This window comes from Carettochelys insculpta, chromosome 4 (assembly GCF_033958435.1).
Source record: "Carettochelys insculpta isolate YL-2023 chromosome 4, ASM3395843v1, whole genome shotgun sequence".
In the NCBI taxonomy this organism is placed as follows: domain Eukaryota; kingdom Metazoa; phylum Chordata; order Testudines; family Carettochelyidae; genus Carettochelys; species Carettochelys insculpta.
In genome coordinates, this window is record NC_134140.1 from 77,406,603 (window position 1) to 77,432,388 (window position 25,786).

The following is a 25,786-nucleotide window of genomic DNA, read 5'->3' on the forward strand; positions in this document are numbered from 1 at the left end:
CCATGGGACGGGGCAGGGGCAGTGGGGCAGGTGGTGTCCGGCAGGCGGCTGCCCCTTCTCAGCTAGGGGACTAAACGCAACACCTGCCCGCACAACTGCGGCTGCTCTTCTGCGCCCCTTCCCCCCGGGGCGGCCAGGCGGAGCTCCGAGAGCCCGCCCGGCGCTGACCAGCTGCAGTAGAAGAGCCGCCGCACAAGGCTGGGTGTCGCGCGAGAGGCGGCAGGCGGAAGGGAAGCCCAAGCCGCACACGTGGTCGGGCGGGGCGGAGCACAGCGCAGCGCACTGTGCAGCGGCCCCGCAGCATGGCGCACCCGGCCTCGGCCGCCAGACCCCGGGTCTTCTTCGACGTGGCCATCGGGGGCGAGCGAGGTGTGTGAGCGCGCGGAGGGAGGACGGGGAGGCGCGAGACCCACCCGGAGAAGGGTGAGGACCGCGGCCGGGTGGGGAGCCCCGCTGCAGCCCCGGGGCTGCTGCCCTCCGAAGAACTGGCTGGCAGCCGCGGTTCTGCGTGCGTTGCCCGGGGACCCGAGTGGCTGTCGTACCGCCCTAGCTGGCGCTGTGCTCGCAGCCCTTGGCGGCCGCGCAGCGGAGGGCTAGTCCCCTGTGCCTGGCGGAGCTGTCCTATGGCAGTTCACTCAGGGTTTGTGGTTGTCACGGCGCCGCGGGGTGTGTGTGCCCAGCCGCTGTGCAGGCCCTGCGCGCTGCTCGCCAGGTGCTCTGAGGAGGGAGGGACGGAGGCCGCTTCTCCGGGGAGCCGCGATGCCTCGTTATGTTCTGGTGCTTGGGGCGCCCTCCCTGCGGCCTCACTGCATTGCAGCCTTAAGCAACGAGCCTGGGTTGATTCACAGCCATCGGTAATCCATGTGGTGGCTGATGGTCACACTGGGCTCCTCGTATCGGAGGGGTAGCCCTGTTAGTCGGGATCTGTAACAGCAACGAAGGGTCCTCGTGACCTTGAGGTGCCTCCTCACCAGGAGCACTTCCACTCACTGAAGAGGGGTGGAGCTAGGGGTTTCAGATCCCCAGCGGAAGCTTAGGTGCTCCCCAGGGCTTCTCAGCTTCCTGGGCCCAGCTAACAGTGCAAGGGCAGTCCAGTTTAGAGCTGCCCAGGTCTGGGATTGCTTGTCAGTTTCAGGTCTCCCAGTGATGGGCAATGCACAAGAGAGCTGATGTCCAGCATAAGGAACACAGTGTTTCTGCACAGTTATTGTGTTACCCTGTGGACACAGGACAGAAGCCCTATGCCTCCTGTGAAGGTGGTGTTACTATGCAATTGGAATAGGGCACTTACAGTGGTGGGAGCAAGCCTGCAGTGTGGACATTGACATAGATTGACATCAGAGGCCTTAAATTGACCTAGCTCTGAAGTGTAGTCGGAGCCTGGACTACACAGGCAGCTACCTGGAACTTATGTTGTCTATGTTTCTGTGTCAGTTACATTGACTCCAGCAGCTCTCCAGTTGTGATCAAACACTGCTCATCTCTGTACCGGGCTTTGCTAATGTGGCACTTCCAACAGCCATGCCACTAGTCCTAAACTTCCCCAAACCCCTGTGCTCTGAAACACTGAAAGGAATACAATGATCTGTTTTCTCCTTTAAAGATGACAAAATCTACCAGCTTGCCATATTCACTGGTGCTAACAATTACTTTCATTCAAATACTGTGCCATTGGCTAGATTAATAGTCAACATGTTTATTAACAAAAGAAGATTGTCTTTTAAGTGAGATCAAGAGTAGACATAATTACAAGCAACTGAAAATGAAAACATCTCGAAGTCTAAAACATAATTTCAAGGCACGGGCTTCATATGTGCAGGTACCTCACCTGTAATGAGATTCTAGAGACTTCAGTGCCCTCCTTGGTTGAAAGACCTGTCTTTCTCAGCTTCCAAGAGCTGTTTCCATGTGTCTATCTAATGATGGGCACCAAAGATGGCTGCTGTCCTTGCTTGTATCTTTCAGATTTCCATGACTTTGTTTCAAGAGATCTTTCATTCGTTTGTTTGTTCATTCATTCTTTGGTCTTCTGGTCCCCCTGCTGATATCTGTGTAGCTTGGGCTTCTGTAGTTTAGATTTCATCATATTTAATTTATGTAGGAAGCAGGTAAATAGCTGCTTTCTCTCCTTTCTGGGCGAGAATGTGTGTCTCTCTGGTCACAGATATCAAAACATATTATCATGAAGTGATATCATATTATCGTACCACACAATACTAATACACACACACATTTCACAGTGATATTAATTATCAGAGAGTCATTAGTTTCAGAAAAGACTTCAGTCTAAATACTCTTATGTACAGTCATGTTAGTTGTGTCTACATGTAAGCACCCTTTGAAAGGGCGAAAATTGAAAGACGGCATTTGAAAGCACGGCTTTCAAAAAGGAGTGACCACATGTAAAAAGCGGATTGACGGGTCAATCCACCCTTTGAAAAGCCCACTGCGTTCTTTGGAAAGGGAGTGTCCACATGGTTCCAGGCACTGTTTTGAAAGAAGGGGGCCAGAAATACCATGGATGGGGTCCCATGGCTGACAAGCCCTTTCAGGGCTGCAGCCTGCCACTCCCTGCCCCCCACAACCCTGCACAAGCTGAGTTCAGCCCAGCTGCCCCCAACCAAGCAGAGCTCACTTGTGCCCCAGGATGGAGTTCCAGCAGCTGCTCTTTGCTGAGGACACTGTCATTATGGAGATCTTACTGGCAGGGCTGTGCACTGTCACTGCAGCCTCCCCGATCTACTTGGGTGGCTGAGCAGCCCCCATGGGGTCCCCCCCGCCCAGGACCCTGCCCCTCGGGTGCCCCTGTGCCTCTGGACCCACCGCAGCAGCACCGACTGGTGGGAGCACCTGGTGCTGGAGGAGTGGGATGATGCCAGCTGGATCCAGAATTTCAGGATGAGCAGGCAGACCTTTCACGAGATCTGCCAGTGCCTCGCCCCTGTGCTCCAGCACCAGGACACCTGCATGTGGCCCACTTTCCCCCCTTGAGAATTGGGTTGCCATAGCCATCTGGAAACTGGCCACCTCAGACTCTTGCTGCTCTGTGGGACACAAGTTCGGGGTGGGCAAGGCCACCATCAGGGCTGTACTCACGGACATAAGTCAGGCTTGGGTCACACTCCCCCCCATGGGGTCTGGGTGGTCCAGGACAAGGGAGACTCTTGGCTGTGGGGGGCCGAAAGGGGGTGGGGCACAGGGATGCCCCACCATGGCCTCATGGGAGTGCATGTCCCCATCCTCCCCATGTAGGTCACCTGAGCTGTTAACACCATGCTATTGCTCAGGGTCATCCAACTGGGGGGATCCAGATGCTGCTGTCAGGGGATTTGCTGTAATGAGCTTCCTGAATGGCTTTGGCGTGTTGGGTGGCACACACATCCCCATCTGTGCCCTGTCACACGGCATCAGCCGGTATGTGAAGGGCAAGGGCTACCATTCAGTGGTCCTCCAGGCCGTGGTGGCCTCCAGGGGCTGATTCGCAGAAGTCTACATAGGCTGGGCTGGCCTCACACACAACAGCCATGTTTTCAGGAACACTGGCATCTGCTGGCACGTGGGGGCCAGCACCTTCATCCCACAGAGGGAGATTCTGGTGTGGGGGAGACATCACCATGACTCTCTGCGTGGTGGCAGATGTGGGGTACCCCTTACAGCCATGGCTCATGCAGCCATAATACAGGCCACCTCAACTCCACCCGGGAGGCATTCAAGGTCCCCCTCAGCCAGGCCTGCAGTGTAGTTGAGTGGGCCTTTGGGTGCCTTAAGAGGCAGTGGTGGTGCCTCCACTCGCAATTGGAGGTCGGGGTTCTGAACATGCCCCAGATGGTGGGTGCGTACTGCACCCTCCACAACATCGTGTAGAGAAAGGGGAGCTCTTGTGTCCCAGGTGGGGCCAGCGGGGCCTGCCCAGGGTACGAGCAGCCGGGCACTGTCTTCATCCACCAGTCCCACCAGGATGGCCTCCAAATCAGGGAGGCCCTCCGATAGAGCTTTGCGTCTGGGCTCCAGTGACCCCCTCACCCACACCCCATGCACATCCACCCCTCACTATCCTTGCTGCCGCCACCACCACCACACCTGCACAGCCACTAGCCCGCCCCAAAGAGAACGGCACATGGGGGCGTTGCAAAATAAATCTTTACCTACACACTATTAAACTCTGAATGGGAAAGTTTCAATGGGGAGGTGGGAGCAACAGTGTACAGAGAGGGGGAGGAAGGTATCAGTCCAGGGCTGCAGTCGGCTCCGTCATCCCCTGCCCCTCAGGGGCGCAGGGTCCTTGGCGGGGTGGGGAGGGGGCAGGGAGCACCGGGAGGTAACGCCATGGGAGGGGTTCAGGGCGGGTGGGGTGCTTGGAGTTGGGACACATTGGCTGCATGTTCCCGCAGGTGCTGCCGATGCCCTTGAGGTTTGTAATGAGCCTGTCCCAGGCTGCCCTCTGCCACTCAAAGTTGGCCTCAGCGAGCCAATGGTGCTGCTCAGCCACCTTGGCCTGGTGGTGGCTGGGCAGGTCCTCCTCTGCCAGCTGAGGGGCTCTCTGGCCACGCCCCAATGGCATGCCGTGGGTGGGGGCTGGGTGCTCTCCACCTTCACTAGGGGGCTCTCTGGGACAATGGACGGTGTGGGGCTCTCCTGGCCTTCAGAGGGTGCAGCTGTATGGACAGAAGGACAGCGTGTCGGTACTGTGTCAATGCCTTAGGGCATTGCTCTGTCTGCTGCTCTCCAGACAATGCCTTAGGGACCCACACCGTGAGGCAGAATCCCGCCCCCTGCTTCTGGGGGTGGCATCTCTCCCACTCAGCAGACAGAGCAAAGCATTGAGGGAAATTGTGGGTTACATATGCAACATCTCTGGAGGCACCCCTCCCCTTCCAGGGGCCATGTATCCCATCCGACTACACGGCAGCCAGAGGGCATCTTGAGGGTGGGCATTCCTTGCCTGTATGGAGCAGTCCCTGGGTGCTGTCTAGCCCCAACTACCCATCGCCCTGCACAGGGCTCATGGCGCTGTCCACCGGGGAGCATCATGGGGTGCTGTGTGCCACACCAGGCTGAGAAGTGTCTGGGCGAGGACCAGTGGTCCTGTGTGTGTGGCCACCTGGCAGCTGCGTCATCCCCAGACCAGGGTGCGTGCCCCCCCATACGTACCCGAGGTGGTCCCTCAATGACATCCGGCGATGCCAGGCTCATGGTCCATCCTCCGGCTGGATGAGCAGGAGGGGATGTGGATGGTAAAGTCCCTCTCCTCGCTTGACCACTCGATGGCCATGTCCACCTGCTGGATCCCTAGTCCAGGCTGCTCCTCTGCCTCCAGCTGTGGCTCATCTGCGGAGGGTTTAAGGACCATCGGTGGGAAGGGAGCTGTCCTGGGGTCTCAGGATGCCCTGTAGCTCTCTGTAGTAAGGGCAGGTGGGCAGAGCTGTCTCGGAGCAGCTGACCTCATCATGGGCCCGGGCATGACCCTGTCACAGTTCTTCTACTTAAGTTCAGGCCTGGTCTGCAGTGTGGTCTGGGTGGCCCCTTGTGAAAAGGCCCTGGGCCAGGTGGACAAGTGCAGTGGCATGTCACCACTTCACCCCCATCTCGTGGAGGACCTCCTTCTCCTTCCATAGGCCAAGAAGGTGTCTCAGCTCCTGCTCCATCCAGGAGGGAGCCTTTCTTCACTCCCAGCCCCCTGGGAGTCCTGCAAGGGCTCGGGGGGTTGGGGGGGCAGAGGGGTTCCTGCGGGGGTTGGCTACTGACCATGGCTTGCTGTGCTGAGGGCGTCCTGTGGGAGCTCATGGTGGGGCTGCTCCTATCAAGCCCTCAGCTTCCTGCCATGGGGTTCCTGCATCCGTGCTGCTTTAAGGGCGGCTGGATGCAGGGATCCTAGAGCTGCTGCAGGCTAGAGCATGCTTGTGCTCCAGCTGACTGGTGCCACGGTGGATCCCCCCTTTCGAAAGAGTGGGCTGTGGAACAGGTACTCTTTCAAAATGGGACGCTCTTCCTGATAGGGGATTGGGGTTCAGATTTTAAAGACTGCGCTGCGTTCCTTCGATTTCATTTTGAACGAACATGTTACATGTTCCTCATGTTCTTCCGAAAAAGGGCCGGATACTTTGAAGTTTCTTGCACTTGTAGACAAAGCTATTGTGTACAATCAGCTCATTCATTTGCAATGCAGAAACTCTGTTTTTATAGACCAGTAAGCTTTTAAAATGGATTCTTCTGAGGCTTTGAGCATTACCCTTCAAAGTAAAGTTTATTCAAGCTGCGAGGAAGACAGCATGGAGTCTGATGGTAAAGGAACGTCTGCGCTCTTTCTTCCCGTATGGGTGTCTATTAAAAAAGCTAATAGTTATTTCCTACAATCTCACTCCCTGGCTCCCCGACCTCTAGTTAATTGGATTGCTCTATTTGCTGCTTATATATGAACTGTGGTAAATCCTATTACTTTGGTTAGGATAAACCTGTTTAAAAATTCTCCCAGCATGACTGATAAATGCACTTTAGTTATAACTCCAGCATGTATCCATAACTCTTAATACACTCTGGCTGTGTCTACACTAGGACAAAACTTTGAAATGGCCACGCTAATGGCCATATTGAAGAATACTAATGTGGCACTGAATTTAATATTTAATATTCAGCGCCTCATTATCATGCATCATGAGGATGCTTCCAGCCGTGGCGTTTCGAAAGCTGAGCTGCGTGTGTTCAAACGCATTTTGAAGTTTTGTCTTAGTGTAGACACAGCCTCTGTGTGATGCATCATGCCACAATAGTAATGACTAGTGAGTCACCTTTCAAATGATACCTCACTGGGGAAAGTTTGTACAAAGATAATAGTTTGTAAAGTGTGAATAGAAAGATGCTTACAGGTACACTATCAGAACCCAGAGAGGCAGACCCATGCATCAAACTTTACAGGCTGACGATGAATTTTGGCATAAAATAGGAAAGCAAATTACTGTGGATTTGCCAGCATAATAAGAGGCCTCACTATGGCAGTAAAGACACACAGGCTGTGGCCGTGCTTGGCCAAAACTTCAAAATGGCCGTGCTAACGGTCAAATCGAAGAATACTAATGAGCCTCTGAAATGAATATTCAGGGCCTCATTAGCACTCTGCCGGCCGCAGCACTTCGAAAGTGCCGTGTTTCGCTTGTGCGTGGCTCGGCTACATGGAGATCCTTTTTGAAAGGACCCTGCAGACTTCCAACTGATAGGAATAAGGGGATTTTGATGTTTGCAGGGTCCTTTTGTAAAGGACCCCCATGTAGCTGAGCCACGCATGAGCCAAACTTGGCACTTTCGAAGTGCTGCGGCTGGCAGCGTGCTAATGAGGCCCTGAATATTCATTTCAGGGGCTCATTAATATTCTTCGATTTGGCCATTAGCATGGCCATTTTGAAGTTTTGGCCAAGTGTGGCCACAGTCACAGTGTGGCATGGCTGCTACCTTAAAGAGTACGGGCCTAACAACAAAAATGCTAATCAAAAGGCCCAAGGTGCTACATGAGTGTCAAACTTGAAGCAAGACCCAGTGTGGGTCATAGAGAGTAGCATACGCATTTGTTTTTACTATGAATGTGTTCCCCAGAGGGACTATTAGTGGTCTAATTGTTATGTTCCGTCTTGATTAGAGGGACCCTTTCAGCTGAATGAAGTCAGTAGTCCATGATTCAAAGCTTCATATTACTTTATTTGCTTGTTTTTGGTGCCATTGCACAGTCTTGGCAAAACAAGATGTATGTTGGGTGCTACTGCAGAAAGGGGAAGGTGCTGCTAGAGAGGAATAGATGGCATATCAGGAGCATGGTTCTTCATAGATATTTTTGCTCACAAATGCGTGTTATTCAAGAGACTCTTGAGATCATGGGTATCACTGAAGTAGAAGTTTCACGTTACCTTCAGCTTGTGAAAAATAAACAACAAAACACACCCAACAACATAAACACCAATTCTTGGAAAATTTAGCTGTTTGTGATTTAGGCAAGGACAGACATTTCCACGTTGTTAGAATTTCCTCTCTGATTTATTTTAACAATAATACTGAGAATAAAAAAGTTAAAAGTAAGCAATTATTTAATTCATGTTAAATCATCATACTGAATTAGAATTTCAGATATTTTAATTTATTTTCACTCCAGCATTAGATTACCTGTTCATGTAGTTAGCTTTCAATACAACAAATTTATGTAAAAAAATTGCCTTACTTGGAAGTTGTCTAATAGACTGTCAGGTTGAGAAGAAAATGGCATCATTGACAGCTAGCAGCTGCTTGGAGTGGAAAATCGTTGTGAGAAAGCAGCTCTGTGTTATTACATTAGTGCTCTATGGATTTGTTTACCAATTGAGGTTTCTCTCACTTCTAACTGAAAGCATTTGTTGCATATAGTAGTTGCAAAGGTTGCTGTGTTTTAAAGCGAAATTGTAGTTACACTTGGGTTGCATCTACACTGCGAGATAAATTCAACTTTAAGGCAGTTAGCTTGATATTACCACATGACTGTCTTCACTGTGAATACCATTAGCTCAATTTAGGGAGCACTAATATCAAGATTACAATATCGCAGTTACCTGATGGTTATAGTGTCAAGCTCAAATTCAGCACTTTGATTAAAGGGCAGTGTAGAAGCACCATGTCCTAAAATTGAATTTATTAGCCTCCAGAGATGTTGCATATGTAACCCACAATTTCCCTCAATGCTTTGCTCTGTCTGCTGCTCTCCAGTTAATTAGGTAACCGGAAGACTGTGAACTTCAAATTGGGACCAGGAAGCCTGTAGCTGGGGGCTCGTGTTTCTATGAAAGCCTGAGAAATGTCTGTCTTTGCTATTAGCGCTGTGAGTGCATCTACCCGTCACAAACAGCACCTGCAACAAGTTCATCGTCCCTGTCTCTACACTAGTTATTTTTTTTTCTGTGCTGCCTGCGCCAGCCACTGTCCCTCCGCACCACCTTGCAACAAGGCTGTTGTGGGAGTTGTGTTTGCATAAGACTCCGAGAAATTTCTCGGTGGTTGGAATACGTGCGTGAACCACCTTCCCTCCCCCACGGGCACCGCGCCGTCTGGGTCCTTTCCCCTTTCCATGCTCTGCCATATCACATGGGTAGCCCCTAACCCAATAAAAGGATGTGTCTGCCGTTCGGTGCTGTACATGCTGCCAGCCAGCACCATGTGATCCATTGTGCACATTTAGGGCTCCAAGGCCAAGAAAGGTATTTGGGGGCTTGAGTGGCTGGGGGGAGGAGGGGAGTCTCCCCCAGTGGCTAAGATACTCAGGGAGGACCACTTCAACTGGTCCCCCACTGGTCCCATAGCTGAGTTAGCAGTGGAAGCACTGGTCATGTTGCTAGGTAATATTGACATCCCGCGCTTTCTCAAATTCACTAGTTTGGCACCGCTCAGATCCCGGGGTGCTGGACTAGAGAGGTTCAACCTGTATTTGTTTTGATATCTGAACAAAAATAGTTATATTCAAGGGAAAATGACAATCAAAAAGAAAAAGCAGTTGAAAGCTTCCATAGAAGCAAAACTTTATTCACTGAATCACTTTTAGCAAGAATACATGCTGCACAGATGTGGTGCACTTCTAGGTTTTACGAGTGAGTCCTGTTTTTGCGGTCCAAGGGCAGAATTGGATTCATATATGCATGGATTATTTTTAGATCCATCTGTCTTTGTCTCTCATTTAATCAGTTCCTGGTGCTGGGTTTTCACTGGCTGTATCTATGTTAACAAAATGTATAGCTGTATTTCACCAGCTGCACTCATGCTAACAGTAGGAGATATATAGAAAATTGTATATTTTAAGAATTAGGTTCATATTACAAATGGCTTAAATACTGTTAATTCAGTTATTAATTCTTCCTGTCCTCTGACCCTCATACACATGCACAACTGCTATATAATCATGTTTGTCTTGAGATGGTGGGCGTCTCAACTTGTTTGTCAGGATTGGACTGAAATGTGTGTGTCTCTTACATTGCAGTTGGTCGAATTGTCTTAGAATTGTTTGCAGATGTTGTGCCCAAAACGGCTGAAAATTTCCGGGCTTTATGTACAGGAGAAAAAGGGACAGGACCTAAAACCGGAAAGCCTCTTCATTATAAAGGATGCCCTTTCCACAGAAGTAAGTTTGAATCATCTTTATTTTGTTGTTCTTTTTCCAGTAATTAACTCTGCCTACTATTAACAGTTTACTGCAGTATTTTGACACCAGTTTGATTTCAGTATTGCATTAGTAGGGATGTGAGTGTATTTCTAACAGTGATCGTTATTTAGGGTATGTGATGATCTGGCTTTCATGAAACTCTGAGTTTTCTCAGACTTTTGAGGTAGCACTTCAGAAAGGAAAAAAACAAAATGCAAAGTCAAGCTACCATAGAAGGTATACTCACTATAGTGAAAAGTGAGTTAAGCATAACATAGTGCCTTTCTAATACTCATTAGCTCTTTTGTTTTAATACATGTGTTTTCAGTTTAGAAAAGTAACGGGTTAGAGAATAATCTGAATGCATTATTTATTCCTCTTTATTCTAGGCCTTCTGACCCTTGTTCTTCCACTTAGGTGATGTTATTTGTAAAAAGGTTAAATGGTTTCTGGTTGAGGTGGGAGAGTCAAGTGTTCTTTGAAAAGCTGGAAATAGTTGGTTAGGTGGAATCTGATACCTAACAAGTATTGTTTTACTTTCATTTGGGTGTAACTCGCTCTCCTGACTATTTTGCTAATCCAGATTACATTGCCCCTAAGATTACGTTCTTGTTGCCTGTCCTTCTCTTTCATAAAGAATGGTAAAAATACATAGAATGTAGATCCAAGATATAATCAAACCATGTTAGATATTAGGGAAACCTTGTCCTGTTTCTGCTACTACACAATTATGTGCCTAGTGAGAAATTTGAAGGTGCGTGAGCCAATGTGCTCCTGCTTTATTAAGGCACAAGAAGTTACGAATAGTGTTATGAACTGTAGAAGCACTTAGGGCATTCTTTCTCAATAATAAAGGAATTAAAGCTGATGTTGATGAAGTGGCGTTGATCTTCACCATTGAATGTAATCTTGTTTAGTGCGCTTCCTACCTTAACACCATCTCTTATGACCCGTTATCTACTTAATAGTTATTAAGAAGTTCATGATCCAAGGTGGAGACTTCTCCAATCAAAATGGCACAGGTAGAGAAAGTATATATGGAGAAAAATTTGAAGATGAAAGCTTTCATTATAAGGTAAAGTAGTTAAAAGTGCTAAATGGAATCAGTTTTTGAAATTGAGGGGGTTTGATTCTTGTTATTCTGGTGTAATCTTAGTACATGTCCTGTGATCCAGGATGAGTACAATAAAATGCTAAGTTTACCTATGAAATATTTCCGTGTGAAGGAGACCACCACTCTTACACAATAAGGTCAGCAGCACTTTAAGTACACAGGATAATTTTAAAAATCTTGAACAAAATGACATCATTCAGTTGTGCATTACCTGAGTATCTTGGCTAAAGGAGAGGATCTCTTCCATAATAAAACTATCACATTAAATATTGGAGTAACTTTAGTTCTGGAGCAAAGTTTTATATACAGTGGTTTAGAATTAAATAAATCCTTTTTTGTCATCATATATTTGTGATTTAGAACAAGGGATTTTTCACATTTAATCTTGTAATTTCAATGGAGGAATCTATGGTATCATATCTGCTTACATTTTTCTGTAAATACTAGACTAATTGTTGTCTTCGCAGAATCCAGCAGACTCAAAATTTGGGCAGGTTGGGTGAAAGTGTTTACTTTCATGCAAATATCTTCCATAATAGAAAAGAAACACTTTAAAAGTGTTGCACACCTAACATTGCCTTTGTTGGAAAATCTTGCTTCTTTTAGGGTAAGCACATATAGTTCCTGAATGCAAGATAGGACTTTTTTTTTTTTTTAAAGCAGAAGGGCCCATATGAACCATGCTTGCACCAAGTGTCTTTTCATGCTCCTGTGTGAGACTATAAAGGGTAGAATGAACATGATCCTCACTCAGCTTCTTCTTACTGCCTGTGGCAAAGAGATGGAAGCCAGCAAGGGTCTGCCACGCTACTCCTGAGCTTCAAAGGCTTTCCTTCTCAAACTTTTTGGTGAAGAAAAGAGAAGAAAAGACCACCTGTGGTCCCCTGACCCTACTGCCGTGGTGGAATTATCCAGGTTTAAACTGTTCCTGGCCTTTGTTATCCTTATCTTGCCAGCTAAAGGACATAATCAATGTCTATTCTGTTTGAAGGAAATGTCACAATAAGTGTGTGTTGGTCTAATATTTCTCCTTTAGGACTTACAAATCGAGGATGTGTAGCTGAAACTACACCTCTTCTAACATTTGATACATGTCATCCTGGAGTTCCAGAGAATGAGAAGCATTCATCTACAGGAAGTGCTTCATTGAGTAGGTATCACTCAAAATCCGTGCCTATATATATATATATATTATATATTATATTATATTATATTATATTAGGGCCATGGACTCTAGCACCAAAAACTTCATTGGCTTTGATGCTGCCTTATTCAGCACTGCCAAACAGAAGAGAGTTTCTCAATATGGGTAGCCCAACCCCAGTCTGGGGAAGAACGGACACCAAAGAAGCATGGACACTTATTGGACCTCAAATAAACCAGTGTTTTTTCTCAGCTCTCTTAAAATCTGCCTTAGTGACTTCAGCTTGTTGCCTGCAGGTGCAATCATGGTCTGTCTTCTCTCACTCCATGGCATTGGTTTCTTGAGGAGCTACTACTATACAATTTCCCACCAATCAGAGGATGCACTTGTGTCATTGGAGCATCTGTTAGTCTTCAGAGTGAGTAGCATAGGGAGAATTTTATCTTCCTAGTCGCAAATCACTTGAGCCAGAAAAGCGAGTGGCTTGTCAGGCTGAATCTCTCTATAACATTCCATAGGGAGAAGGTGGTGCTAATGCCTCATATGAAGTTGTTAAAGTGGTCTCAGCATTTCATCTGAGCCAGTTCATTCAGGCTGTATGTCTTCTTCCTGAATCTACATCTGGGATGAACAGAACAGTAATTGCAAACACTGAATGTGTCCAGGACCTTGGTTTTTTTCACTACCAGGCCAAAGCTTTCAGATCATAGAATCATAGAACAATAAAGCTGGAAGAGACCTAAAAAAAAAAGCCATCGAGTCCAGCTCCCTGTTCTAAGCAGGACCAAATCCATCAGATCAGCCGCGCCAGGGCTTTGTCGAGGCGAGACTTAAACACCTCCAGGGATAGAGATTCCACTACTTCCCTGGGTAGACCATTCCAATGCTTCACCACCCTCCTGGTGAAAAAGTTTTTTCTAATGTTCAACCTGGACCTTTCCAGCCGCAACTTGAGACCATTGTTCCGTGTTCTGCCATCCGTGACCCCTGTGAACAGCCTCTCTCCAGCCTCCCTTAAGTAAGTTGAAGGCTGTTATCAAGTCCCCCTCAGTCTTCTCTTCTGCAGACTAAACAGTCCCAATTTCCTCAACCTTTCTTCATAAATCATATGCTTCAGCCCCCTAATTATTTTGGTCACCCTCCGCTGGACCCTCTCCAGTGTATCCATATCCTTCCTATAATTGGGGGCCCAGAACTGGACACAGTACTCCAGATGCGACCTTACCAAAGCTGAATAAAGAGGAACAATCACTTCTCTGGACCTACTGGCAACGCTCCTCTTGATGCAACCTAATATGCCATTAGCTTTCTTGACTACAACAGCACACTGTTGACTCATGTCCAGCTTCTCATCCACTACAACTCCCAGGTCCTTTTTTGCAAAACTACTACCGAGCCAGTTGGCCCGCAGCCTGTAACAATGCTTGGAATTCTTCCGGCCCAAGTGCAGGACTCTGCACTTGTCCTTACTGAACCTCATCAGATTTCTTGCAGCCCAGTCTTCCAATTTGTCTAAGTCAGTCTGGAGCCTGTCCCTACCCTCCAGCGTATCTACCTCTCCCCTTAGCTTAGTGTCATCCACAAACTTGCTGAGGGTGCAATCCAACCCCTCGTCCAGGTCATTGATAAATATGTTGAACAGAACAGGACCGAACCTTTTGGCACTCCACTAGAAACCGACTACCATCCCGACATTGAGCCATTGATCACTACCCGCTGGGCCCGACCTTCAAGCCAGCTTTCTATCCATCTTACCGTCCATTTATCCAATCCACACTCCTTTAACTTGCTGACAAGAATATTGTGGGAGACCATATCAAAAGCTTTGCTAAAGTCAAGATAAATCACATCCATTGATTTTTTTCCCCTATCCACAGAGCCAGTTATCTCATCGTATAAACTAATCAGATTGGTCAGGCATGACTGCCCTTCATGAATCCATGCTGACTGTTCCTGATCACTCTCCCCTCCTCCAAGTGCGTCAAAATGACTTCCTTGAGGAGCTCCTCCATGATTTTTCCAGGGACTGATGTAAGACTGACTGGCCTGTAGTTCCCTGGATCATCCTCCTTCCCATTTTTAAAGATGGGCACTACATTTGCCTTTTTCCAATCATCCGGGATCTCTCCTGATCTCCATGACTTTTCAAAGATAATGGCCAAGGGCTCGTCAACAACATACGCTACCTCCCTCAGAACCCTAGGATGAATTAGGTCCGGGCCCATTGATTTATATACATTTAGCTTTTTTAGATAGCTCCGAACCTGTTCTTTCCCCACCAAACGCTGTCCACCTTCATCCCACAATGCATCACTTATCGCATTAGTCCGGGAGCTGTCTTTGTCCGTGAAGACAGAGGCAAAGAAAGCATTAAGTACTTCAGCTTTCCCTACATCATCTGTCACTGGGTTACCTCCTTCATCCAGTAGGGCCCCCACACCCTCTCTGATCATCTTCTTCTTGGTAACATGCCAGTAGAAACTTTTCTTGTTGTCCTTCACATTCCTCGCGAGTTGCAATTCCAGTTACGCTTTCGCCTTCCTGATAACTGCCCTACATTCTCGAGCTATACGTTATACCCCTCCTGAGACATCTGTCCCAGTTTCCACTTTTGGTAAATTCCCTTTTTGTGCCTAAGTTTTCCAAGGATTTTCCCATTAAGCCAATCTGGTCTCCTACCATATTTATTTCTCTTGCTGCACATCAGGACAGTTTCTTTCTGCGCCTTCAATAGGGCTTCCTTAAAATACTGCCAGTTTTCCTGGACTCCTTTTCCCTTCCCAGGGGATTCTGTCCATCAGGTTTCCTCTTATCCCCTTCTTTCTATGTGTTTGGTTAGAGGTGTTCCAAAGGTCAGGCCATTTGATCATGATATTAAAATGGATTAGAGAGTGCATTTCTTTGTACAGGTTCAGGCTCCGTCCTCTGGCAGCCTCAGGACCTGAGCAGTCCCAGATGAGGGATTTTGTTAGACCCGGGGTGGTCAGTTCTGCCCCTGCCCCCAGTCCCTGGGTTCCCCTCCTGGCTATTGCTGTGGCTTCCTGACCCCATTTCTCCCTCCCCTCACCCGCCCCTTGCAGATGGCCCCAGCCACTGTTCTTCAGCCTCCTTGGGCTGCAGCTTCCTGCTCTGCCCCAGATGCAGTTTCCCAGGGCCACGGCTTTGTGCTGTACTATGGCTGTGGCTTCCCACGCAGCCCTGGGAATGAGAGAGCCTCTCCACTTCCAGGGGCTTTGCATGCAGCCGCAGCTTCCTGCCCAGCCCCTGCGATGAGCTGCCATGAGCCTGGGCTGCCAGCTTACTGGCCCAGGCTCCCTGGCTGCTGCTGCCCCCCCACCCCCCGCCACTTACCACCAGACCAGCTGAGGCTACCCTGCCCTGGGATCCTGCGACTGGTCTGGCAGGCCCCTCCTTCTCCCAGTGCCAGAACTCTCTGGTCATGCAAGATCTATGGTCCTGATGGATGTTGCCAGACCAGAGAATGTTGGATTTGGGAGTTTTAAGCTGTATTACCAGTCAGCTGCTGTACCTGTCCCACCAAACATTCAAATGTTCCTCACAACTCAAGTGACATCTTCTGCCTGTTCCTGAAATGTGCCAGTATCAGAGATCTACAAGGAAGCAGTGTGGAACTTTTTCTTAGCTGCTAGGTTAGTTACCAAGTTTGGGAGGGCAGTCAGTATTGAGGTAGCTGAAACTCTTCATTTGTACCATCCTGAAGGGATACTGCTTGCGAGCCACCTACTGTTGGATCCACACTGACTTATAGTCTGAGAAGAAAGAACTGGGTACTTACCTTATAGTAAGTGTGGTTCTTTGGGGATGGTCTTTTGAGGTCATTGTGGCTCCCATGGTATGCTCTCCATCCCAGTTCTCCAGAGTCCTTCACCTGCAATGGACTGTAAATTGATGGACTTGAGGGATGGTTGTGGCTGTCCAACTCCTTTTGCTCTCATACTGGAGCATAAGGAGCCACTGGTTGCATATATAACTTTGCCAAACAGCGCAGTAAAAATCAGTCATGTGTACATGAAGTGTATATGCACCTACAGTGAGATCTAGAGTGGTTAGGACTATGTCAAGAAGAACAGCTTCTATAGGATAAGCAACATTCTTCTGTAGAAGACCTGAGGAAAGCCTGTGTCACATTCTGTATTTCCAGTGTACATGAAGCTTTTTTGGCTGTCATTAGAAAAAAGTATTAAAGAACAAATGCCTGGATGCAAAATAATTATCAGCTTACTTACAGGGAGGAAAAGGAAATGTAGGGGAAAAGTGTTTGATTATACAGCAGTAAGTTTTAAATTTAAAGCCTCAATCTTGCAAACAGTATAAAATAAGTAATGCACAAGATTTTGCTGGGTAGGGCTTAAGAAAGTACTTAATTCCTAGTAATAATATAATTAAGAAGTCAGTTACTAAAAATTTGTTTATAATGGGGTACGAAGAGCTGTTTTTAATGTCAGGATATCAAATTAGGGAGCATCACATCTGGCACCTCAAACAATTTCTCCAGTTGTGGTGTTTAGACAGCATGAAGCTGATTGGTGCAGTTAAACAGTTAGTGCAAGACTTCATTTCAACTGGTTGAATCAGTAAATTTCCGTGCCACCAGTTGTGGGGAATACAATAAAGACACTTGTTCACTTATGTTAGGGAAGATGAAGGCAGTTGCACATTGTGTGGCCCTCAGATCCATTACAGGTTGTCACTCTGGACTCCTTATTTGGGATATACTGATGTCTTGGTTGCATATCATAGTAATCTTGTAGAATACTCTGATCTTATATTTGCTTTGATGGTGATTACTCATACAGCACGATCGGGCAGGGCTGCTGAGCATGGCAAATGCTGGACCCAATACAAATGGCTCTCAGCTCTTCATCACAACGGTGCCGACCCCTCACTTAGATGGGAAACATGGTGTTTGGCCAGGTGATCAAGGGAATGGGTGTTGTTAAAATATTAGAAAATGTTGAAGTGGATGGAGAAAAACCTGCAAAGGTAAGAGGTGGTAACTTAATTTCATTGTGTCGGGGTGGGCAATAATATTTGATGGGGTCCGTTCCAAAAATTTGGCAACCTTCTGCCTGCAGCACAATCCTCGCTGCTCCCATTTGTCGGTTTTTGGTCAGTGGGAGCAGCGAGGATTGTACTGAGTATGGGAGCAGCACCTGAGGTTTCCTTCCTCTCTCTCTAACAAGCAGCACATAGAAGGCCCCAGCAGCCATCTATTTGAGTATTTTGGAACTGCGGAAGATAGGAAGCTTGCCTAAGGGTCCTGGCAAGACACAGGCTGGATCCAAGGACTTGTCGGGCTGGATCCTGTCTGCCCCTGTGCTATAGGGTTCCTTCTGTGAGAACTGCTTTAGTATTTTGTGAGAGTTAATTTTAGATGTTTTCCAGTAGAATTCAAAATTGGTTTGCTATTGTTTGATCAAAACTAGAAAAAGTGTAGCATTTACTGAGCTATGCCTTGCAGAACATGTAACATTTTCAGGTTAGCTTTTGTCTTCCATTGTAAAAATGATTTCCAGGCCAAAAGTCACAGGATTGGTGAAGCTAATCCCAAGTGAAATATTTACAAAAAAAAAAGGCATTTAAAAACTGGGAAAGGGGAAAAAGTTATTTTGTAGTAAATAATGCTTGATATTTTACAGTGTAAAATATCTTACAGATCTTAACTGGTAATTACTAATCATTTTTCAAACCACCTTTGGAAATGAGGGAGGAAGATAATGAATCTGCATCTTGAAGGTGTGACAAACTGAAACTTCTATTAATGAAGTTGTGACCTGTCAAAGCCTGCAGAAGGAGTTAGTGTTCGAGCAGAGTAGAAATAGGAAGTTATTGGCTCCCATCCTCTGCTTAGGTCTGACAGCCTTGAGCAAACAATATACAGTACAAGCTTTATTATCTGGCACCCCTGAGGAAGCCGGATAATCAAATGTGCCAGTCGTTCGATCTGGGTCTGGCAGATGTTCCCAGTCTGCCCCCTGCCCACCCCAACAATGGGCAGCAAGCCCCACACACAGAGGACACCCGTGCCCATGGCCAACTGCACACTGTATAACTGGTCTTTTACGGTAATTAGTGCACTTAACATCGCTGTGGTAGCAGGTCATGCCTCTTCTTCGGACAGAAACTGTGACCAATTGTTTTTTATCCTGTATATCGCCACAGTATCTGAAATTTTGCTTTTGTTGTTAAAGAGGAAAGCATTTAGTTTGATTGATTTTACTATGACTTTATAAAACCTAAACATACTTGTACTTTTTATGTGTCAGTGTAGAGCAGCAGATCAGTCATTCTTAGTGAAATGGCTTCGTGTGATGTGATCCTACTAGAATTAGTACAAGCTAAGTGGCCTTAGCTGTAGTACTTAGGAGACTTCCAAGAAACAGAGATGCAGCAGAAAGTAGTAGTGAATCAATGTGTGCTTCACCCTCCACATAGGGCCTTTTTTTTTTTGCTGCTATAAGTGATTTTTTTTTTTAAATTCAGCAAGTAAAATGTATAACTTATCTTGAGCTAAAACTGCAGTGAAAACTGGCACTTTAGTTTTACTGTGGGGTAAATAGTCCTGTGCTTTCTCCAGGGGTTGGAGTTGATGAGTTTACCTCACAGTAAAACTGAAAGTGAAGCTGCTGAGTTTCATAAAGATAGTTAGAAGCAGCTGAAGTAAGCCTCTGAAATCTGTAGTTTGGGATTGGCAGGAGGACATTTTCACTGTTCTTTTGTCAGTGCACAAGAACTAAAACTTCCCGGTTAGTGAACAGCACCATTGCATATTGTATGTCATCTGTTTTTTTACAGCTGTGCATTATTGCAGAATGTGGAGAGCTGAAGGAAGGAGATGATTGGGGAACCTCCCCAATGGATGGCTCTGGAGATACTCACCCAGATTTCCCTGAAGATTCAGATGTAGATTTAAAAGATGTAAGTGGCTTTTCTTTTGAAGTGAATTATTTTTCCTGCACAGTGATTACATTGAAATAATCTAAGATACATGGTGTGTGTTTGTCAGGTTCACCAGACTTCAGTTTATTTCCAAGAAGTCTTCTAGGGCAAGTTAGACATGATGATGTGGAATCGTGTGATACTTTTATAGCAGCTCTTTTTAATGTAACTATGATTTATTTTTCTCAGTGTACATAAGGCTAAAACCAAAACCTTTTATTCATAAAATTTTATTTTTTGTTCTGTCTTTTTTTCTGCTACTCAGTTCTTCATTGTGGTGCTGTAGTGTCCAGGCATAATTTATTTATGATTTCATAGTATTAATAGAATACTCTGGAAATCATTTAAAGGTTTAATTAGTTTCTTTCCATACTTAGAAAGTCATCTCATTACCAGATTTTTCAACTACTATGCAATTTTTAGGCATTCCTCTTGTAGACAGACAACATTGCCACCATATTTGGTGACTAGGTAGTTATCTGCCACTGTTGTTGGGACAGTGTTACAATAGATTGAACTGAAACACTTTTCTGCAGCTCAAGTTTTAGTTATTTGTAGACTTTGCTGGGACAATCGTCTGCGGTAAAGGCCTCCCTAATTACAGCTTGTTAAATTACCAATAGAAAGACAGTTGTTGACACTTGAAAGTCTTCTGCCTTCTAAGGCTAGCCTACACTTCGAGATAAATTCAAATTAATTAAAATCAATTTTGTAACGTTGGGTTTTATAAATTTGAATGTGCATATCCTCACCTCCCCGCAAAGTCTACTTCTGCAGCCACACTCAATTGCTAAACGTCAACTGTTGCAGCAGTGCATTGTGGGAACCTATCCCACAGTTCCGTCAGCTCTGTAGCATTCTGGGTATTTTCACTGGTGGAATATGGGGAAAAAGTGCCCCATAAGTGGTTGTAGGTATGTGGTGATATCTTCATGTGTATATGATTACATTGCCCTCATTCCCCTCCCATGGAAAGCAAATGGCCATTTTTCCAGAAGTAAAGAAGAAAAAGTAAGGAATCACAGTGTGTATGTGGTCTGGGATCACCCAGATGACTATGAAATGCCAGCTGGTCCCTCAGTTATTTTCTCCCCCTTGAAACCATAGTGTGGTGTGACTGGTCTTAAGGAAGCCATTTAATAAGTAATTTGCTAAAGGAAATGAAGATTGGAAAGAAAGCATCAATGAAGATCGACAAATTAACTGAAATCTCTTGCTTTTATAACTGAATTATCAAAGATTTCACAAAAAGCAGCAGGTGTCTGTGTCTTCTCAACTGGCCCTCCAGCCACTTTTTTCTGTTTTTGGGGGGCATTTGATAAGGAAAACTTGAAGAAAGAGAAGGGTAGGAAAGGTTAGGAAAAAGAGTTTCGACTTCCCACTACACTACACAGAGTTGCCCAACATGGGGGATGGGGCTCGTTAAATTTGAACAAGCAGTGTTGCTCAGGTGGGGGGCCAGCCCCAATCGACTGTTGTGGGGCAAGCCCCCCCAGTCTCATCTGGGGGGGATCAGTGGTTGAAGGGCCGGTTGACGTGGTTCCTTCAGTGTTGTTCAGGAAGGGGGGCCAGTCCCAGTTGACAGGAGGCCCTTGAAAATCTTAGCTGTGGGGGGGGGAGACTCCCCTCCCCCACTACCCAGCAGCACAAAGCCCTTGAAAATCTTGGTCACCTTAGGAGCCCTCACTGCATGCAAGCTGAGACATGGTGCCGCCTGGTAGGATTGTCTGCGCTGAACAGCAGGCACGTCCTTTTATTGGGTTGGGGCTAACCACATGATGTGGTTGGGTGTGGGAAAGACCCCAACTGTATGGCACCTGTGGGAGAGGGAGAGAGGCCCCCTGTACAAATGTAAACCACAGAAACAGTTTCTCCATCTCTCATACAAGCATGACCCAACCCAACAGCCTGGTGGGCAGGGGCTGGTGCCAGTACTTGGGTGTGGGGCGGGGGTGGGGAGTGCTCAGCTTACAGAGGGAGAGACAGAACCATGAGCTCTTTGTTGGGGCTATTTTGAATGGGTAGCAAAGAAAGAAAGAAAAGCTTCTCGTGCAAGCAGGATCCCACAGCCTAGCCACCATAGGCTTCTTGGCGCTGAATTCAAATTTGCGGGCTTCATGTTACCTCATTCCTGCCACCTGGAGAGCTGTGGAGATGGAAATGGCCAGAGTGGGTGACTCTGGGGCATTGTAGGATATATACGGGACACCTCTGGAGGCTAATATAGTCTATTAAAAGACTTGGCATTACCACACTAGCCTTAATTTGAACTTGACACTGTTAAGTTGCTTCTCATGGTGTTATAACACTGACCTTAGTGTGGCCTAAAATAAACTTAATGGTATTTACAGTGAAGAGCGTGACATTGTAAAATCAAGCTAACTGCCTTAAATTCTGCTTTATCATGTAGTATAGACATAGCCTAGGTTGAAACTGGGGTGATGCATTTAGAACTGTCAGGCAAATAACTATCAGCTTTACTTTATGGATTTAGCAGGGTCTGGAGGGCAGTGCTGAAGAGTGTCAGGAGATGACTGTTGGGGCCTATGGAGTTCAAGAGTTTGTGCCTGACCTGTGGGAAACAAAAGACAAAATACTCTTGGGAATGAGAAGTTCTTCATTATATATCTGCACCGCTAACAAATCTCAGACTTTTTATGGCTACAGACAAAGCTTCTGTTTATCTGATCTTGGATTCAGGAGGAATGGATGTTCTGCCCCCTGATCCTAGAGGATAGGCCCACCCATGGCTAATAGCAGGAAGGCTGGGGATGCAGATTTGTGCTCTGGGTGTCCCTAACGTTCTGGGACTTGCCAGTAAGAGGTGGATCACTCAATAGTAGTACTGTTCTCTTCATTCCCTCTGAAGCATCTGGTATTGGCAACTGTCTGAAGACAGACTGAAAGGCTATCAAACCCAATATCTTGGCCCAGAATAGCTATTCTTATGTTCTTATCCTCACATACAATTCAATGGGAGTTTCAAACCATGGATGAAGGAGAATGTGTTGCCCATATAGTAGACTGTTGTAGCAGTTATTTTCCTGTGGGTTTTTCTTCAACACTTGGAATATTTGTTGTTTTGGTGCATTTTCTCAGTCTTTGAAAGATAGTGGACTTGGAATCCTAGTATTAAATACTTAGTTCAAAGATTTACAGCTTGCTATAAATTACATAATACGTAAATTTTACAGGATTTTTCCTCTTCTCAACAGGTTGACAAGATTGTGTCCATAGCAGAAAATATCAAGGATATAGGAAATACTTTCTTCAAATCACAGAACTGGGCAATGGCAACTAACAAGTACACCAAGGGCTTAAGGTAAGTGTTCCTGTTGTTATAAGTGAAATATTTGCTTTTAATCCATGCAAACTGTGACAAGTCTCTTGTCAGACTCCTGGGGTTCTGCACTGCTTGGTGGATTTTATTGTGTGCTTTAGAGACTTACAGGGGCCCTTCCACTGCCTTTAGCCTTTCCAGAGGCAAGGGTCTCTGCTTACCAAGACGTTTTCATCAGAGGCAAGTCCCAAGAGGGGGAGCAACACCCCTTCAGAAGCTTCTGATGGCTCTATCCTTCACTAGGATAGCTCTCCAGTGGAAGGGTGGAGGGAGCCCAGGCCCACCCATTACTGTGGGCTTTGGCCCAGGGACCCTAGATGGGAAGCAGTTGATGGATTTTTCTCCCCTGCCCCAAACACAGCAGCCTTTCCTTGGGCCGCTTCTTACGCCATGACCCTCTAGCATAGTGGTATCCAAAAGAAATTTAACAATCCCCACAGGCCCTCCCTCAAGCCAGGCACCCATGCAAACTGCTGGTGACTCACTGGAGCTGCTCCAGCTGCACAAGCTGCCCCAGCCATGCCTGGAGCCATGCCTGTGTTTGCACCACAGGAGGAGCTGCTTGTCCCACCAAGTGGTGGGGCGCATGCACAGAGCAGGCGGAGGGTGTTCCCTGTGTGTGGCTATAACAAGCTGCTTTGGCACAAGTGGTGAATGGAAAGTGTATTGGACACCATGGCTCTAGCACACCCCACCCCCTGTCCCGTAGCTGGCTGAGCTGCTTCTCTCTTCCAAAACCTCAGTCCTCCAGCCTCTCTTCCTGGTCCGCTCTTCATTTCCTTCCACCCTCCCTTCCTGGGGGGAAACCTTTTATAGTGAACCAGCAGACCTTAATTGGTACCAGGTTTAGCCTTTTTGCTGCAGACTGATTCTTAACGAGCCCCTGCTGCTGGTCCACTCTGTGAGAACAAAAAAGCACTGACCCAGCTCATAGCATATTTGCCTTCCACTAGCCTCCTGTAGCATGGTGCCTGTGGTTTGCCACAGAACATTTCAATGAAATGTTAGCACATGGTTATTTTTAAAATAAACTTCTCTCCCCCATCTTTGTACTGAAAATAGATTGTGTCATTTTTAGTTGCTCATCTAAAAATGAGTACATGCTGCAGAAATGTGTCTCTTATGCACACCTTGGGCATGTTTTGAAACACTAAGGCTGTGTCCACACTAGCCCTCCTCCTTTTGGAGAGGGCATGGTAATGAGGGATTTTGGCAGATCCTAATGAGGTGCTGCCATGAATATTTGGTTCTTACTCGGTTTTGGGAAGAAGGGGGCTTTTGAATCAGGGGGCCTTTTCCCGGCTACACAGACAACATGCGTTCTGAAAGCAGCACTTTCCAATCACACGCCGCTGCCATCATGCTAATGAGACGCTGCATATTCATGGGAGCACCTCATTAGCATATGCCAAAATCTCTCATTACCATGTCCCCTCGGAAAGGAGGAGGCCAGCGGAGACACAACCTAAGAGTCAAAAAAAAAAATGAAACAAACAAACATACATTACCTGCTTATTAATTCCAGTCCTGCGCTCATTTTTCTTTGGAAAAAACAATGCTTTGCTAGATACTTATTTTACATTTTTGAAAAGCAAAATTTATCCAGTTAGAAAAGTAAGGAACTTAGGGGTCTGAGTGGTTCAGGCAATGTGATACCTTCCATCTCTAGATCACTAATATAAATCTGCAAAAGATTTTTGGTGACCATAACCATTCTTGCTTGCAGTTCTGAATGTTATTGTCCCTTCCCTGGAATTTCTGCACTGTTCCCTAGTGTTTCACTGCAACTTCAAATTTTGCCCTGGCTTTCAAGGCTTTCAGCACTTTATGCATAGTCTCTTCACTCCTTCTCATGTCTGTTGCTCTGCTTGCTTGGCACCCTTTCATTCTTTTGCCTGTCTCTCACAACCAACTGTTCACCTTTTATTTAATGCTAAGTATTTTGGAATGTTGTTCTTGATCCTTGTGGCCAGGCAACCTCAGTCTCTTTCAAATCTCTTTTCTACTCGAGTTGCTTTTGAATATCATTCCTACATTGACCTCTTCACCTATTGCCTTACATGGCTCCACTGAACTTTCACTATGGTAACTTAAAATGCCAATATCAATTTAAATTAAATGTCTGATTTTTAACTATTAAAGACTAGAGCCTAAATTAGTAGGAGTAAAAGAATGAGGATGTAAATCAGGGTTTTGTTTTGTTTTTTGTGTGCATTTGATCGACTATATAAAGTATTATTTCACTACAGTCTGTCATTGTCTTCCTTTCTGAATGAGTCTTTGACACAACAGGGCAAATATTTTTAAAAATAAGATATTGTAAAACTGAAAAATTGGCAGAAGCCTTAAGGGGTGTGTGTAGTGATGACAATTACTTAACTCACCTTTTGAAATTGACTCTGTCAAGTTGTTGGTGTTTTTCCTAGAATTAACACAACCCCAGCACTAAAACAGCAATTAGAGTCTAAAATACTAAGCGTGGATGCAAAACAAAACCCTTTACTCTTTTTTTTATTATTCTTTTCATCCTTCCATGACCTCTATCTGCAGCATTTATTTCTTAACTCGTCTTTTATGGCTAATAGCTGAATACAGTTTGGAGCTGTGACACATTATTCTGCATTTGTAATGCCATGCACACCTAATAGTAGGATCTGTGGCAACTGTGTCACTGTTTCAAGGTTAAGCACACCTTTGACTCCTTTCAACTCCACTCCTTTACCTTCTGTCTTCTTTGAGGACACCCACATAAAGTTACAGCCTTTGTAACTGCCACCTTTCTTGAGTCTCTTTGGGTATCCAATGTCTCTTTTCCTCCAGACTAGGAATTTGTTTGTATTCTCTCTGCACCTCGCTTTTTGTCTCAGCAGGTCAGAATGGAGTCCAGTACCTGTGGTTAACCTTTCTCTAGAGGCTAAAGCACTGTAACAATTAACAATCTGTCTATACAAAGCAAAATAAATTTATTATCAGGGAAAAAAACATAGAAAATACTAAAAAGACAAACTTACTTCTGTACTAAACATTTAAAAGAGGTCAGCCCTCGAATCAAATATAGGGCTTTGGTGAGTGTCAACCTATCAGACT

The 25,786-nt window shown here is 46.1% G+C and overlaps 1 protein-coding gene across 1 annotated transcript in view; it reads left to right on the forward strand.

Annotated features, from left to right (window-relative positions):
• Nucleotides 1–295: 295 nt before the first annotated feature.
• The window catches only part of PPID (peptidylprolyl isomerase D), a 48,647-nt gene continuing 23,156 nt past the window's right edge, over nt 296–25,786 (forward strand). The window contains 7 exon segments of the mRNA XM_074993126.1: nt 296–369; nt 9,980–10,120; nt 11,110–11,216; nt 17,217–17,320; nt 17,322–17,403; nt 19,216–19,338; nt 22,575–22,681. Coding sequence (XP_074849227.1) covers nt 303–369; nt 9,980–10,120; nt 11,110–11,216; nt 17,217–17,320; nt 17,322–17,403; nt 19,216–19,338; nt 22,575–22,681 — 731 coding nt within the window. The 5' untranslated portion in view covers nt 296–302.